The sequence below is a fragment of the Ictidomys tridecemlineatus genome, chromosome 5 (assembly GCF_052094955.1).
Source record: "Ictidomys tridecemlineatus isolate mIctTri1 chromosome 5, mIctTri1.hap1, whole genome shotgun sequence".
Classification (NCBI taxonomy): Eukaryota; Metazoa; Chordata; class Mammalia; order Rodentia; family Sciuridae; genus Ictidomys; species Ictidomys tridecemlineatus.
The window spans coordinates 51,311,564-51,323,906 of NC_135481.1; the positions used below are offsets into that span (position 1 = coordinate 51,311,564).

Sequence of the window (12,343 nt, forward strand, 5' to 3'; positions counted from 1 at the left end):
ATGTTTCATGATTAAAAGTCACATGATAAAAAGAAATAAAAATAAATGAAATTTCCTGCCAAACACAGGCCATCTGTTTTAAAACAAAACAAATGTATTTATCTTTTACTTTTTCATCTGAATAAAAAATGCATTTTATAGACGGGTAACAAAGAAAAACACCAAGAACCACCACCAAAAATAAATGAATCACTCAAGATTCCATTACTGAATTGACACTTTATTCAATTTTTCCTATGTCCACATGTTCATATATTATTTTTTCAGAGTAGTGACACTACTGTTTAGAGTTTCATCTGTTTTTTTCCCCATACTTTTTGGCGGGGGGGGGCGGGGGGGGGACAGTTGGGACGGTTGGGGGGGCCTGGGGACCAAACCTAGGGTCTTGTGCATTTGAGGCAAGCACTCTACCAATTGAGCTATATCATTAACCGTGTCATTAAATATACTTTAATAGCATCTACATTGTATTTCAACAAATGGATAAAGTGGGATTTATCTAGGCCATTAAGTATTCACTTCAGAGCACTGATTATACTAACTCAGGTGCTTCAACATTCCAGCTCTCGCTGTGTGTTAACTGAATGTCAGGACACAGACTCTGCTTTCCCAATTGAATTTTCCATTTCTCTCTTTCCTACTCAAAAAGTACATGCTGGTTTTAAAATTTAAACCCAATAATAACCTCAAGGGACAAAACATTCTGGTTAAGTCACTGATCAAAAAATAGTTCTTACCATTAGTGGCTCTTGTGACAGGCTTTCTTGTATTGCTAGTTGAGACTGTTCTTACAATCTGCGTTGTTGTTTGAGTAGCAGATCGGGTCATTCTCACTGATGTGGGCATAACAGGCAGCACAACTGCAAGGGGAAGATAATCTAATCAAATGTTCTTTGTATTAACAAGTTTTTACTGTGATAACACCAGTAATTGTTAATATTCCTACCTTTTTTCTCTTTGTCCAATACTTTCTTTTCTGCAATTTGTTTTTGAACAGGTCGGATGGCTAGAACATCAATCCCATTCTCAATCTATTTAAGAAATTAGGTACTATGTGATTTAACTGCATAATGAATCAAACTATGACAATTTTAAATTGTAAAATGATCCCTCAATTGAATCCTGACAATTATAAATTACCCAGCAAAAAAATCTATTAACCTAAATAAAATGAAAGGAAGAAATGTTTTCAATTATAAATATTCTTATATCCTTTTTTTAGAGTCCTAGAATTAAGCACTGACAACACAGCTAATTATAACCACCTGATGGTCCTTGAACTCAACAGGAATACTTTCATTTTGAGAGCCTTGAATTTTGCCTAGAAAACTCTTCTTTCGGATAGAGAACCCTTTCCCATGATTCACTTCCTTAAAGACCCCACTCAAAATGCCACCATTTCAGTTGGGCTCTCCCTGATTGCCCCAATCAAAATTCTACCCAACACATACTTCTGGTATTCCCTAACTCCCTTCTTCTAAAATTTCCTCCATAATACTTATAATCATTATATATATATATATATATATATATTTTTTTTTTTTTTAATTGCCAGTCTGATATGTAAGTTCCATGAAGCCAGAGAATTTTGTTCTTTATGTATCCCATAGACTAGAAAAGTGCTAGGATTGTGGTAGTGACCCAAAATCTACCAAACACATGAAAACTTAGCTTTCTGACCAGATAAAAGTCATACTATCCCTCTTTGACCACTCCATTTTCTTAGAAACCATAATACTCATCTGCTATGTGCTTTTCATAGCACATGTTTTCAGCTATTTACATATTATATATTCCAAGTTACATGCAGGTAACTTGGAATATATGAGTTCAGTAAACAAAGATGGCGACACAAAGTTTGGTAAGGATCTATTATCAATTGTACCTTAGTTTGTTCAGTTTGGTCTTTGGCCTTTGATCTTGTAATCCGTCCAGAATATGGAATAGCCTTTAACAGTCACATGAAAATCCAGTTAAAAAAAAAAAAAACATAAAATGAATTGGCAAAAGCTTACTTTCATGTCTCATTATGAAACAAAATTCCCAGTTTAATATTAAATTTTATCTTCAATTATTTATGGCCAAAAGATACTTACTAAAAATTCCTACCTTTCTTCTGGTTCTGGCTGGATTTAAGTTATTTTTTAATTTTTTGTTACCAGGGATTGAACACAGGGGTGCTTAACCACTTAGACCCCAGCCCTTTTTATAATTTTATTTAGAGACAGGGCCTCACTAAGTTGCTAAGACTAGCTTTGAACTTGGCGATCCTCCTGCCTTAGCCTCCTCAGTCGCTGGGGTTATAGGTATGCGCCACCATGCCCTACTGGATTTAAATTTAATAGCTTCAAAAGTTACTCATATTTCTCTATTAGGGAAAAGAAACTTCAAACCATATTTTCCCTGTACTAGAATCCTCATTAATATGATAAGTTAGACATATTTGTGAAGAGGGTAATAAGCAGACTTGAGTATTAGGATCTTTCATTTTCTATTTATAAAAAGAGATTCTCAGGGCTGGAATGTGGCTCAAAGCACGTGCCTTACATTCTCAAAGCCCTGGGTTCAATCCCCATTCCAAAAAAGAGATAAATGAATACCAGCAAAAAAAAAAAAAAAAAAAAGGAAATAAAAAAACTTAAAAATTTTTCCACTTAAATTATTAAAACTTTTTTAGTTTTAATAATTTTGCTTTTATATCTTGAAGGAAAAAATCTAACAGGAGAAAGACTAGGGTAGTAAGTTATTTGTCAACTTTAAAATTCTTTTAAGAAGCGTAATTATAGATTTCTCTAGATGAGATGCCATTTTGTATCTCCAAATCTCAGTAAAAACTTAGTGCTATAGAAATAGGATTGCTGGACATGGTAGCGCATGCATGTAATGCCAGAGGCTCGAGAGGCTGAGGCAGGAGGATTGTGAGTTCAAAGCCAGTTTCAGCAAAAGCAGGACACTAAGCAACTCAGTGAGACTGTCTCTAAATAAAATACAAAATAGGGCTAGCTACTAGTGAATTTTTCTATTTAACACAGTGATGGGCCTCTTTTTCCCCTCTACCTATAACACTATTTAAATAGTTATTTACAATTTGAACCAATGACTGACATCCTACATATTCTGGGAAAGCCAACTTAAATATAACCCCTTCCAAGAGGTCTTTGATGTTCTTGCAAACAGAAATAATCTCTCCCTCCTCTAACATACAAAGAATAGATTTAGCTTTATCTTTCCAACTTGAACTACAGCCATTAATTTTAGTCTCTTTCTTATTGTTCTAAGATCATGCTATATACAGAGTAAATAATCAAAGATCTGCCAAGTGAATCAACGAGATTCACAAGGCCCAGAAAAGTAGGCAATATTTTAGGTCTTTATATCATTCCATTCTTATTTAAATTTGGAACTCATATACAATGACATCTTGGAAACACATTATTTAAAATGAGATCTGTGTTATATACTTTTAGAATAGCCAGTAGGTCAGAAGAATTAAAGTTCTCCTGGGGTGCAGCAACTCAAAGAGTTGAGACAGAAGGACTGCCAAGTTTAAGACCAGCCTCAGTATCTTGGTGAGACCAACGCCCTCCTCTATCTTCTATCCTATTTTAGTTTTACTGCCACCCTCACAAGTCTTTTTACCCTGGTGTTTGATTTCTGCTCACCTGAGGGTGCTCTTTAAAAAAAATAATAATAATTTTATATATCTTTATTGAAGGGATTTTATTTAATCCTATAATTAAACCACATCTATATCCTCAATGTTATATCCTAAGTCCATATCTTAGCACCAATCTCCATTCTGTTTTCAAAATTTTTATTCCCAACTGTCTATATAGGTGGCCCAAATAAGTTAAAAAAAAAAAGTTCATAAACATGTACCCATGTAAGCTTATTACTTTTGTCTTCCTCATCTTTTTGGCAGTATGGCATAATTTGTACATTTGTTGAAACTAATAATTCCAGAATCATCTGCCTCTGACTCTTTATTAATTCCTTCAACCCTTATCATTTACTTGGCCACCAGTCCTGTCAAATATATCTTATACCAGTTTCTCTTTTAAACCCACTGCCCCAGACAACTTATCCCATCGATTCTGTTGTAATAGTCTCACAAATTATCTTCTTATCCATAAATGCTTTCTTTTCTAGACTGTAATTTTTAAGGCCAGGGTAGACTTTCTGAATTATTAACTTGATGATGGCCCTACCTCATTTATAAATCTCCCCTGACTTTCCATAACTTACTTACAAGATAAATGCCAAATTTGGCCTGGCTGAACCAGATTTCCTAGTCTATCCTCTCTCCATTTATATATCAAGGAATCTGATTTTCTTTTCTTTTTTTTCTTTTTGTTTGTGGTGCTGGGGTTTGAACCCAGGGTGTTCTACCATTGAACCATATCCATATCCCTTTTATTTATTTTGAGACAGTGTCTCACTAAGATGCTGAGGCTAGTCTTCAACTTGCAATCCTTCTGTCTCAACTTTTTGAGTTGCTGCACCCCAAGAAGCCTGATTTTCATTCTTCTGAGCTACTGTTATGTCATTCCCACCTTCTACCAATTAGTTAATCAATTAAATTAATAAAAGGACTAAAAGAAAAGGCATTGGTCATTTTGTTTCTTAAAGAAAGTTCCAGATAAAAGGAACTATTCTTCTTTATCAAGTTAAGATCATTATTTTACCTTTTTTGGCTCAGTTTTCATAGCATTCTGATTTGATAAAAGAAAGGAAGGTGCTTCAGGTCTATAAAGACCCATTTTAAATATTCCTCGTTTAGCTTTCTCTCTCTGTTCTTTTAATTTTTGAAGTTGCTTTTCTTCTTTGTATTTTTGAAGCATTTGTTTTCTTTCTTCACTTAGGACAGTTTTCAATGACTCTAAGCACAAAAAAAAAATCAAAACACAATATATAAAACATTTCAAATAAAAAAGTTACAGAAAATGTTTAAAAATAATTTTGTCTAACTGCTTCTAAGAAACCCTTCTAATAATTTATTCCTTAATATTCTAACTTGTTGAGAGCCACAGCAGAGTTGGGATGGCACCAGAAGGAGTGGTTGAGAGGTGACACCAGCGAGCCATTAAGATGATAATTAAGTTAAGCTGTGTATAATTGCTGTGACTGGATGAACCTGGATTGGAGCAGGCTGTGTATTCAGTTGTATATGACCCCTGCTGTCAGGAAATAGGGCGGCTCCTGCTGCCTTGGGCTCTGCTACTTTTGAGTTCTGAGTTCTCCTGGAGCCCTGTTGAGGGCAGAGAGAGTTCCCGGAGACAGCATGTGGAGTGCTGGTGAGAGTTCGGCAATAAAGTAGTTCCTGTTTGAACCTACAAGTGCCTCAAGGCAGCTAGGTTATTTGTGCCCAGCCAGACTGTGGCACTAACTAAAAGTTATTTTAACCCCTAGTCTTTTCAAAATTACTATTCCTGTGTGTGCCTTCACTTGTTCAAATATTAATGGCTTGCTATATGTACCAGGCATGTGTTTTGTTTTGAACCCGGGGTGCTTTCCACTGAGCTATATCCCTAGCCCTTCTGCCCTTCTTTTATTCTGAGACAGAGTCTTGCTACATTGCTAAAGCTGATCTTGGAACTTTCCATCCTCTTGCCTCAGCCTTCCTAATTGCTGGGATTTTAGGCATGTACCAAAGTGTCCAGAGTTATTACTTCAATTTTAAATTAATTAACTTATAAGATAATCTTCTAAAGACCCACAGTATTGAATGTCATACACTCTATATTTGTATATCATATTTGCTTTCTTGGATTTTTTACTAACTCCTCTAGTCTCCATTTTTTTTTCATTTATGTATTTAATTTTATTTTACAGTACTGGGGATTGAACACAGGGTCTTGCACATGCTATGCAAGTGCTTCATTACTGAGCAATATCCTAAGTTCTTTTTACTTATTTTAAGGCATGATCTTGCTACATTGCCCAGGTGATTTCAAACATGAGACCTTCCAGCCTCAGCCTTGTTAGTATAGTACACTACCACATTAGCTCCTCCATGCTTTCCTATGAACTAGAAATTATATCGAAGGGTTTAACTTCATTTGGTGCTACTACTCAGTTCTTTGCTTGTTTCCTCATGTCCTTGCCCCCTAAATGTTGAAGTGTCCAACACTTTTCTCTCCTTTTTCCACTCACAACTCTGGATAATCACATCCAGTCTTACAATTTCAACTACCATATAAATTCAGGAGTTCCTGAAGTTATTAGTTATATCTCTAATTCAGACTTTCTCCCTAACTCATCTTGTGTATTTAATTACCTTTTCATCATCTCCTCTTACATGTCTAATAGGCATCACAAATTTAACATGGCTAAAATTGAACTCTTAATTTTACCACACCCTTTAAAAATTATTCCTAAGTATTTTGTAACTTTGCAAATAGCCAGTCCACTTTTTACTTATTCTCAGACAAAAAAATGTTTGGTTCTTTCAAGGTCTTCCCATATCATTCTATGCCCATATTTTCATTTCCTTTAAATTCCAAAGGGATGGTATTCTTTTCTCTCTCCCCCACACTACTAGCTCATTTCCTCTGACCTTCAAACAGCACTGATGATATCATGTTAAAAATAAAAACAGAAGAACCCCACAACAGTTTTTATCCAATTCTTTTTTCCTTACTTTTCTTCAGAATCACAAAAATGATATATCTGGAAGAAATGTTTTAGGCCAATGTTACCCTTTGCAGAATCAATTAAGTGTCTTATATGTTTCATACTGGTCCTGGAAATTGAAAAATCCGAAGTAATTAATAGTTAAACAACTTGACATCTCATTTTCTTTCTCTATAAAACTTCTAAGAAGACTATCTTCTTTTAAATTCTCCATTTACCCTGGCTTTATTTTACTGCCACCTAAACAATGAAATAGAACTCCAATGACTCCTGGCTAAATGAAAAATCATTTCTTATTCTTTCTCCTTCCCTATAAATCCCTTGCCTTCTAAGACACTATATTTTCATCATTTTTTATCTTTCCTGAGATTACTTTTTTTTAGTTTGTCTTGATAATAGCCCCAAATCATTTTGGGCAAACTGTAAGGATGAATTTTTTTTTAATATTCATTTTCTGGGGTTGGGGATGTGGCTCAAGCGGTAGCACGCTCGCCTGGCATGCGTGCAGCCCGGGTTCGATCCTCAGCACCACATACAAACAGATATTGTGTCCACCGAAAACTAAAACAATAAATATTAAAAATTCTCTTTCTCAAAAAAATATTCATTTTCTAGTTATAATTGAACACATTACCTTCTTCTTCTTTTTTTTTAAATGTGGTGCTGAGGCTCGAACTCAGGGCCTTGCACATGCTAGGCCAGCACTCTACTGCTGAGCCACAACCCAGCCCCAGGATGAATTCTTTGCTCTTTTCTTGCTCTGTTTGAGTTACCCTTTAATTTTTTTCCATATCTTAATTAGTACATTATATATGAAAAGTGTTATGACATATTCATACATGCATAAAAATTAATATAGTCAATATCATTCCCCAGTATATCTCCTTTTTTCCCTCTCTTCCTCTCTCTCGCTGGTTACTTTACTATACTGGTCTTTCTTCTATTTTCATGAGATTCCCCACTCTCTAGCTTCCACATGAGAGAAAAGGAAACACATGATCCTGGACTTTCTGAGTTTGACTTATTTTACTTAACACATGCTTAAGTTCTATCCATTTTCCTGCAAATGAGATAATTTCATTCTTCATATTGAATAAAACTCCATTATGTATACTTATATTTCATTTATCTATTCATTCATTGACAGACACCTATTGGTTGGTTCTATAATCTGACTACTGTGAATTGTGCCATTATATACACATATTGAAATATGTATATACATATGTATATGTATACACACTCACACACACACACACACACACACACACACACACACACACACACACACACCACACACCACACACACACTCAGATACTTTAATTCTTTAGGATAAATACCCAGGAGTGATGTTTTCTTATTGTTATTCCACAGGTTTTTTTATCCATTCTATTTTTATGTTTCTTATTAACCTTGTCATTACTTATCTAAGTTCCAGAAGTTAAGAACTTTAGGTTTCCTACAAGGTAATATAGATAATAAAATGCTATCGTACCTCCATAGGAAAATGGCTTTAGCCTAGCTAGGGACATTTATGGCCTTTAATTTAAATGGCTAGGACTTAGTTGTAGAAAACACCAAGTTATTTAGAATATTTCAAAGCTCCACTCTTTTGACCATTTTTTAAAAATTTGGTTTTGGCCAGTTTTGTTTTGTTCTTTTTGTTTTACTCACAAGCATTAAATCAACTTTTATTCACTCTTAAAAATACTTAAGCCAGGCGTGGTGGCACACAAGTAATCCCAGTGGCTGGGGAGGCTGATACAGGAGGATTACAAGTTCAAAGCCAGCCTCAGCAAGACCTTGTCTCTAAATAATATACAAAAATGGCTGGGGATGTGGCTCAGTAGCTAAGTGCCCCTGGGTTCAATCCCTGGTACTCCCCCCACCCCACCTCCCCCCAACCCAAATACTTAACTACAACAGAACTTTACTTACTTGGCTTGGTACTGGCCTTTTCTGGAACAAGCTCTTGCAATGTCTCATCTAATTCAACATCTTTCAAACCAATGTGTCTATTTCGTTGGTATTTCTTATGTCTGTTTTCTTTTTGAGACAGTGATTTCCTATGAGCAACTTTAGTTCTAATCATTTCAGTACTTAAATCCTTTCTGTGATGACTGGCAAAACGTGATGAAGACATACTGTCAGGGAAAAGAGAAATAGAAACCAACATGAATTTTCTTTTTTTTCTTTTTAAGAGAGAGAGAGAGAGAGAGAGTTTTTTAATATTTATTTTTCAGTTATCGGCGGACACAACATCTTTGTTTGTATGTGGTGCTGAGGATCCAACCCGGGCCACACGCATGCCAGGAGAGCGCGCTACAGCTTTAGCCACATCCCCAGCCCTCCAACATGAATTTTCATTTAAATATTTTTAAAAATTAAGATTCCAGTTCATCTTCCTCCCACTTCAGAGCTATTTGAAATAAAACTATTAAATGCATAATGGAATACCTATGTGACAATGAAGAATAGAAAAAAGATTACCAAGAGAAAAGATGCTACAACCTATTTTGGAGTTCTAAATAGGAACCTGTTTGATAGATGAAGTGAAGCCCAGGAAAACTATAGTCTAGAATATAGACAAGAGGCTCCGGGATTGCCATAAAGAACACCGAAATAGAAGCGTGCAAGTAAAGGTGAAAACAGGGAACATACAGGACTGTATATAGAACAGTTTCCTTAACTTTCCCTGTGTTACCAGGCAACACTATTACCACCTCCTCTAGCTGCTTCTCCCCAGTTTGATTAAACTGCATAAAATTCATTTTTTCTTTTTCCATTTTGTGTATGTCTCTTATGCCAGTGGACACTGAATCCAGCCAGAGGGGATCCAGGCAGGATCCCTAGGGGATGCTGCCAGTAACACCCTGGTGATGAATAGCCTGATGTTTCTTCTCACTTCAAAACAACACAACACACACACACACACACCAGATGCCTATTAGACTTGTCCAAAAATAGGCAGATGGATTTTTAAACTGGGAAAAGAAAGGTTTTTCAGGAATAATTACCACAGTGATGCAGAAAGATAACATCAGTTTGCCCCACTATTTTTTTAGCATATATATTTTTTAGTTGTAGATGGACACAATACATTTTATTTATTTATTTTTATGCCATTGAGCCACAATCCCAGCCCTTGCCTCATTTTTTTATCCAAGCAAGAAAACACATAGTTTACTTGGTACACACCCTTTTCTTTAGAAAGATTTTTTGAGAATGTATTAAAGAAAAACAAGAAAGTCAATAAAGACAGTGTCATAAGTTCTAACAGTGACTCCAAATGAGAATAATAAAGGATAGTGGAAAGTTTAAGAGGGTCACTTATGCACCTGATATTTCAAGAAAACTATAAAGCTAGAGAGAAGACTTGTTCTCCAGAACAAAAGTCTTGACAGTTTAAAAGAAGGTAAGAAGGTCCCCTCTGTGATTAGAAGGTTTAAAAAGTTATGGGCACCATGAATATATAGAAGTACTCCCTTTCTACCACCATATTCTCACAAGGTACTGCTAAGTTTCTGTTATTGTTTTTTGTAGTGCTGGGGATTGAACCCACGGCTTCGTGCTTGTCAATCTACTACTGAGCTTATGTCCCCAGACCTCTCAATACATGTCTCATGTCAGTCAGGCAAGCAATCAATCTGCAGGGGACTCCAGCTGGGTGCACTCTAATTCAAAACAATTCTGATTCTATCTACCTGAAGACAACATCAGATCCTTCAGGTTAAGGGCTCAGTCCTACAAGACTGCCCCCATATCCCATGTCAAATTGTTTTACCTGTGCTACTGACTGACTAGCTATATATCAGGGTTTCCACAATCCCTGTTTTCAGGTTGCAGTTATTTGCTAAAGCAGCTCACAGATCTCAGAGAAGCATTTAATTTACACATACTGGTTTATTCCAAAGGTTATAGCAAAAGATAAAGATGAAGAGATGCACATTTCTAAGCTGTCTTCAAGCGCATTGCCCTCCATGAACCTTCACATTTCTACTTGAAAGTTCTTAAAAACACGATTTTTTTTTTGTAGATGGACACAATACTATGTGTTTATTTTTATGTAGGGCTGAGGATCTAACCCATCTGCCCATGCTAGGTGAGCGCTCTACTGCTGAGCCACAATTCCAGCCCCTAAAAACATGATTTTAAGCAATTACAAGAGCATAATTAGCATCCCACTTGGATACTAGTAACATTCTCCTTGAAGAGCCCAGGGAAAGTGACATGGGCTATGCTTTTCATGAAGAAGTCTCCTCTAATATGTGATTTGTTGCTATTATGTGATTTGATAAATAGTAAAAGTTAAAACTTGTTATTAGTTACTTTAAGAGATTATCTAGGGGCTGGGGTTGTGGCTCAGTGGTAAAGCAATTGCCTCCCATGCATGAGTCACTGGGATCTATCCTCAGCATCACATAAAAATAAATAAACAAAACATATTGTGTCCACCTACAACCAAAAAAATATTTTTCAAAAAGACTATCTAACATTAAAGGTATATTTGTCACAATAACCCTACAAAGTAGTTTAGTATTATTACCATTGTACAGATAAGGTAAATTAACTTCCCACATTAACACAGCTAAAAGATGGTCTACCCCAGGTCAGGCAGACTGCCTTTCACACACACCTTAAATTTTCTTTGGCTGCTTGGAGTTTCTTCCAACTTAAAAGTCTAGAATGCGTTAGTGTGGCGTGCCAGAGGTTCTCAGCTGGGAGTTTTTAGTTGTCAAAAGATCTGGGAGGAGCTCCTGGAATGTTCAACGTCCAGCATCGTGGAGCACTGTGCTACCTCATAAGCCAATTACATCCCACTGGTAAAACGCTGACTGCTGTATAAACCACGGCAACAAACATTTACACTTTGGGAGGCAACCCCGTCCCTGAGAGCCCTCCCCCGAGCGGCGATCGACAGACTCACAGTCTCACTCCTCAGATCGTCTACGGCAGCGGACCAAGATATTCCCCGCAGCTCTCCAAAACCCACCTACCTGAGGAACCTTCTAGTGCGAAACTTCAATCAAACTAAAAGTATAAGGGTCCTCCGAGTCAGGACAACGTCGGTCGCTCCCGAAGTAGGAACGCTAAAAGCCGAACCTGCGCAAAATTCAAACCTTCCGTACCAAGCCTCTGATTGGAGGGGCTTTAACCAGCACTTCCGGGAAAGTGCCCGCCTCTTCCCTTCGACGAATCTTGCGATAGGTTCGCTCTGTGCGATATTTGAATTGATTGAAAGGCGAAGGGACGGTTCAATAGATGGGTGTGACGGGAAAAATAGGCGGAACCGCCACGCTGAAGGCGAAGAGCGGAGGCGTAGGGCAGCAAAGTCAGGTGCGGTAGCCAAATCTTCTGGTGGAATTCTGGTAGCCAGCTGTATGCAATGGGCGAGTTCGTCCCACGGCCCTGAACTCCCAGAATTTCCTGGCCTTGTTTAGTCACAAAAATCCAGAAGACATTATTAGCCAGAAAATATTTCATTTACTTGCGGTACTAGGGACAGAACCCAGCGGGTCTTTTTTTCCTGAGCTGCATACCCAGCACCTCCTTTTTAAATTTTGGAGACAGCGTCTCGCTGAGTTGCTGAGGCTGACTTCGAACTTGAAATCCTCCTGCCTCCGAGCACCACCACCCCCAGCTTTTCAACATTTGAAAGAAAGGGCCTGCCACACAAATTCTGTACATCCTTTAGTGACTTTTTCCTTT

General features: G+C 37.0%; 1 protein-coding gene across 3 annotated transcripts in view; it reads right to left on the minus strand.

Moving 5' to 3' along the window:
• The window catches only part of Dlgap5 (DLG associated protein 5), a 44,117-nt gene extending 32,343 nt beyond the window's left edge, over window positions 1-11,774 (minus strand). For 2 of the 3 annotated variants that reach the window (XM_078049930.1, XM_078049928.1), the window contains exons 1-6: window positions 11,632-11,774; window positions 8,573-8,778; window positions 4,686-4,879; window positions 1,886-1,948; window positions 947-1,031; window positions 738-860 (exon numbers count right to left, since the gene is read on the minus strand). In XM_078049930.1, coding sequence (XP_077906056.1) covers window positions 738-860; window positions 947-1,031; window positions 1,886-1,948; window positions 4,686-4,879; window positions 8,573-8,777 — 670 coding nt within the window. In that variant the 5' untranslated portion in view covers window position 8,778; window positions 11,632-11,774. Of the gene's footprint in view, window positions 1-737; window positions 861-946; window positions 1,032-1,885; window positions 1,949-4,685; window positions 4,880-8,572; window positions 8,779-11,270; window positions 11,473-11,631 lie in introns of all 3 variants that reach the window. The other variant, XM_078049929.1, reaches the window with a different exon arrangement.
• Between the last annotated feature and the right edge of the window lie 569 nt (window positions 11,775-12,343).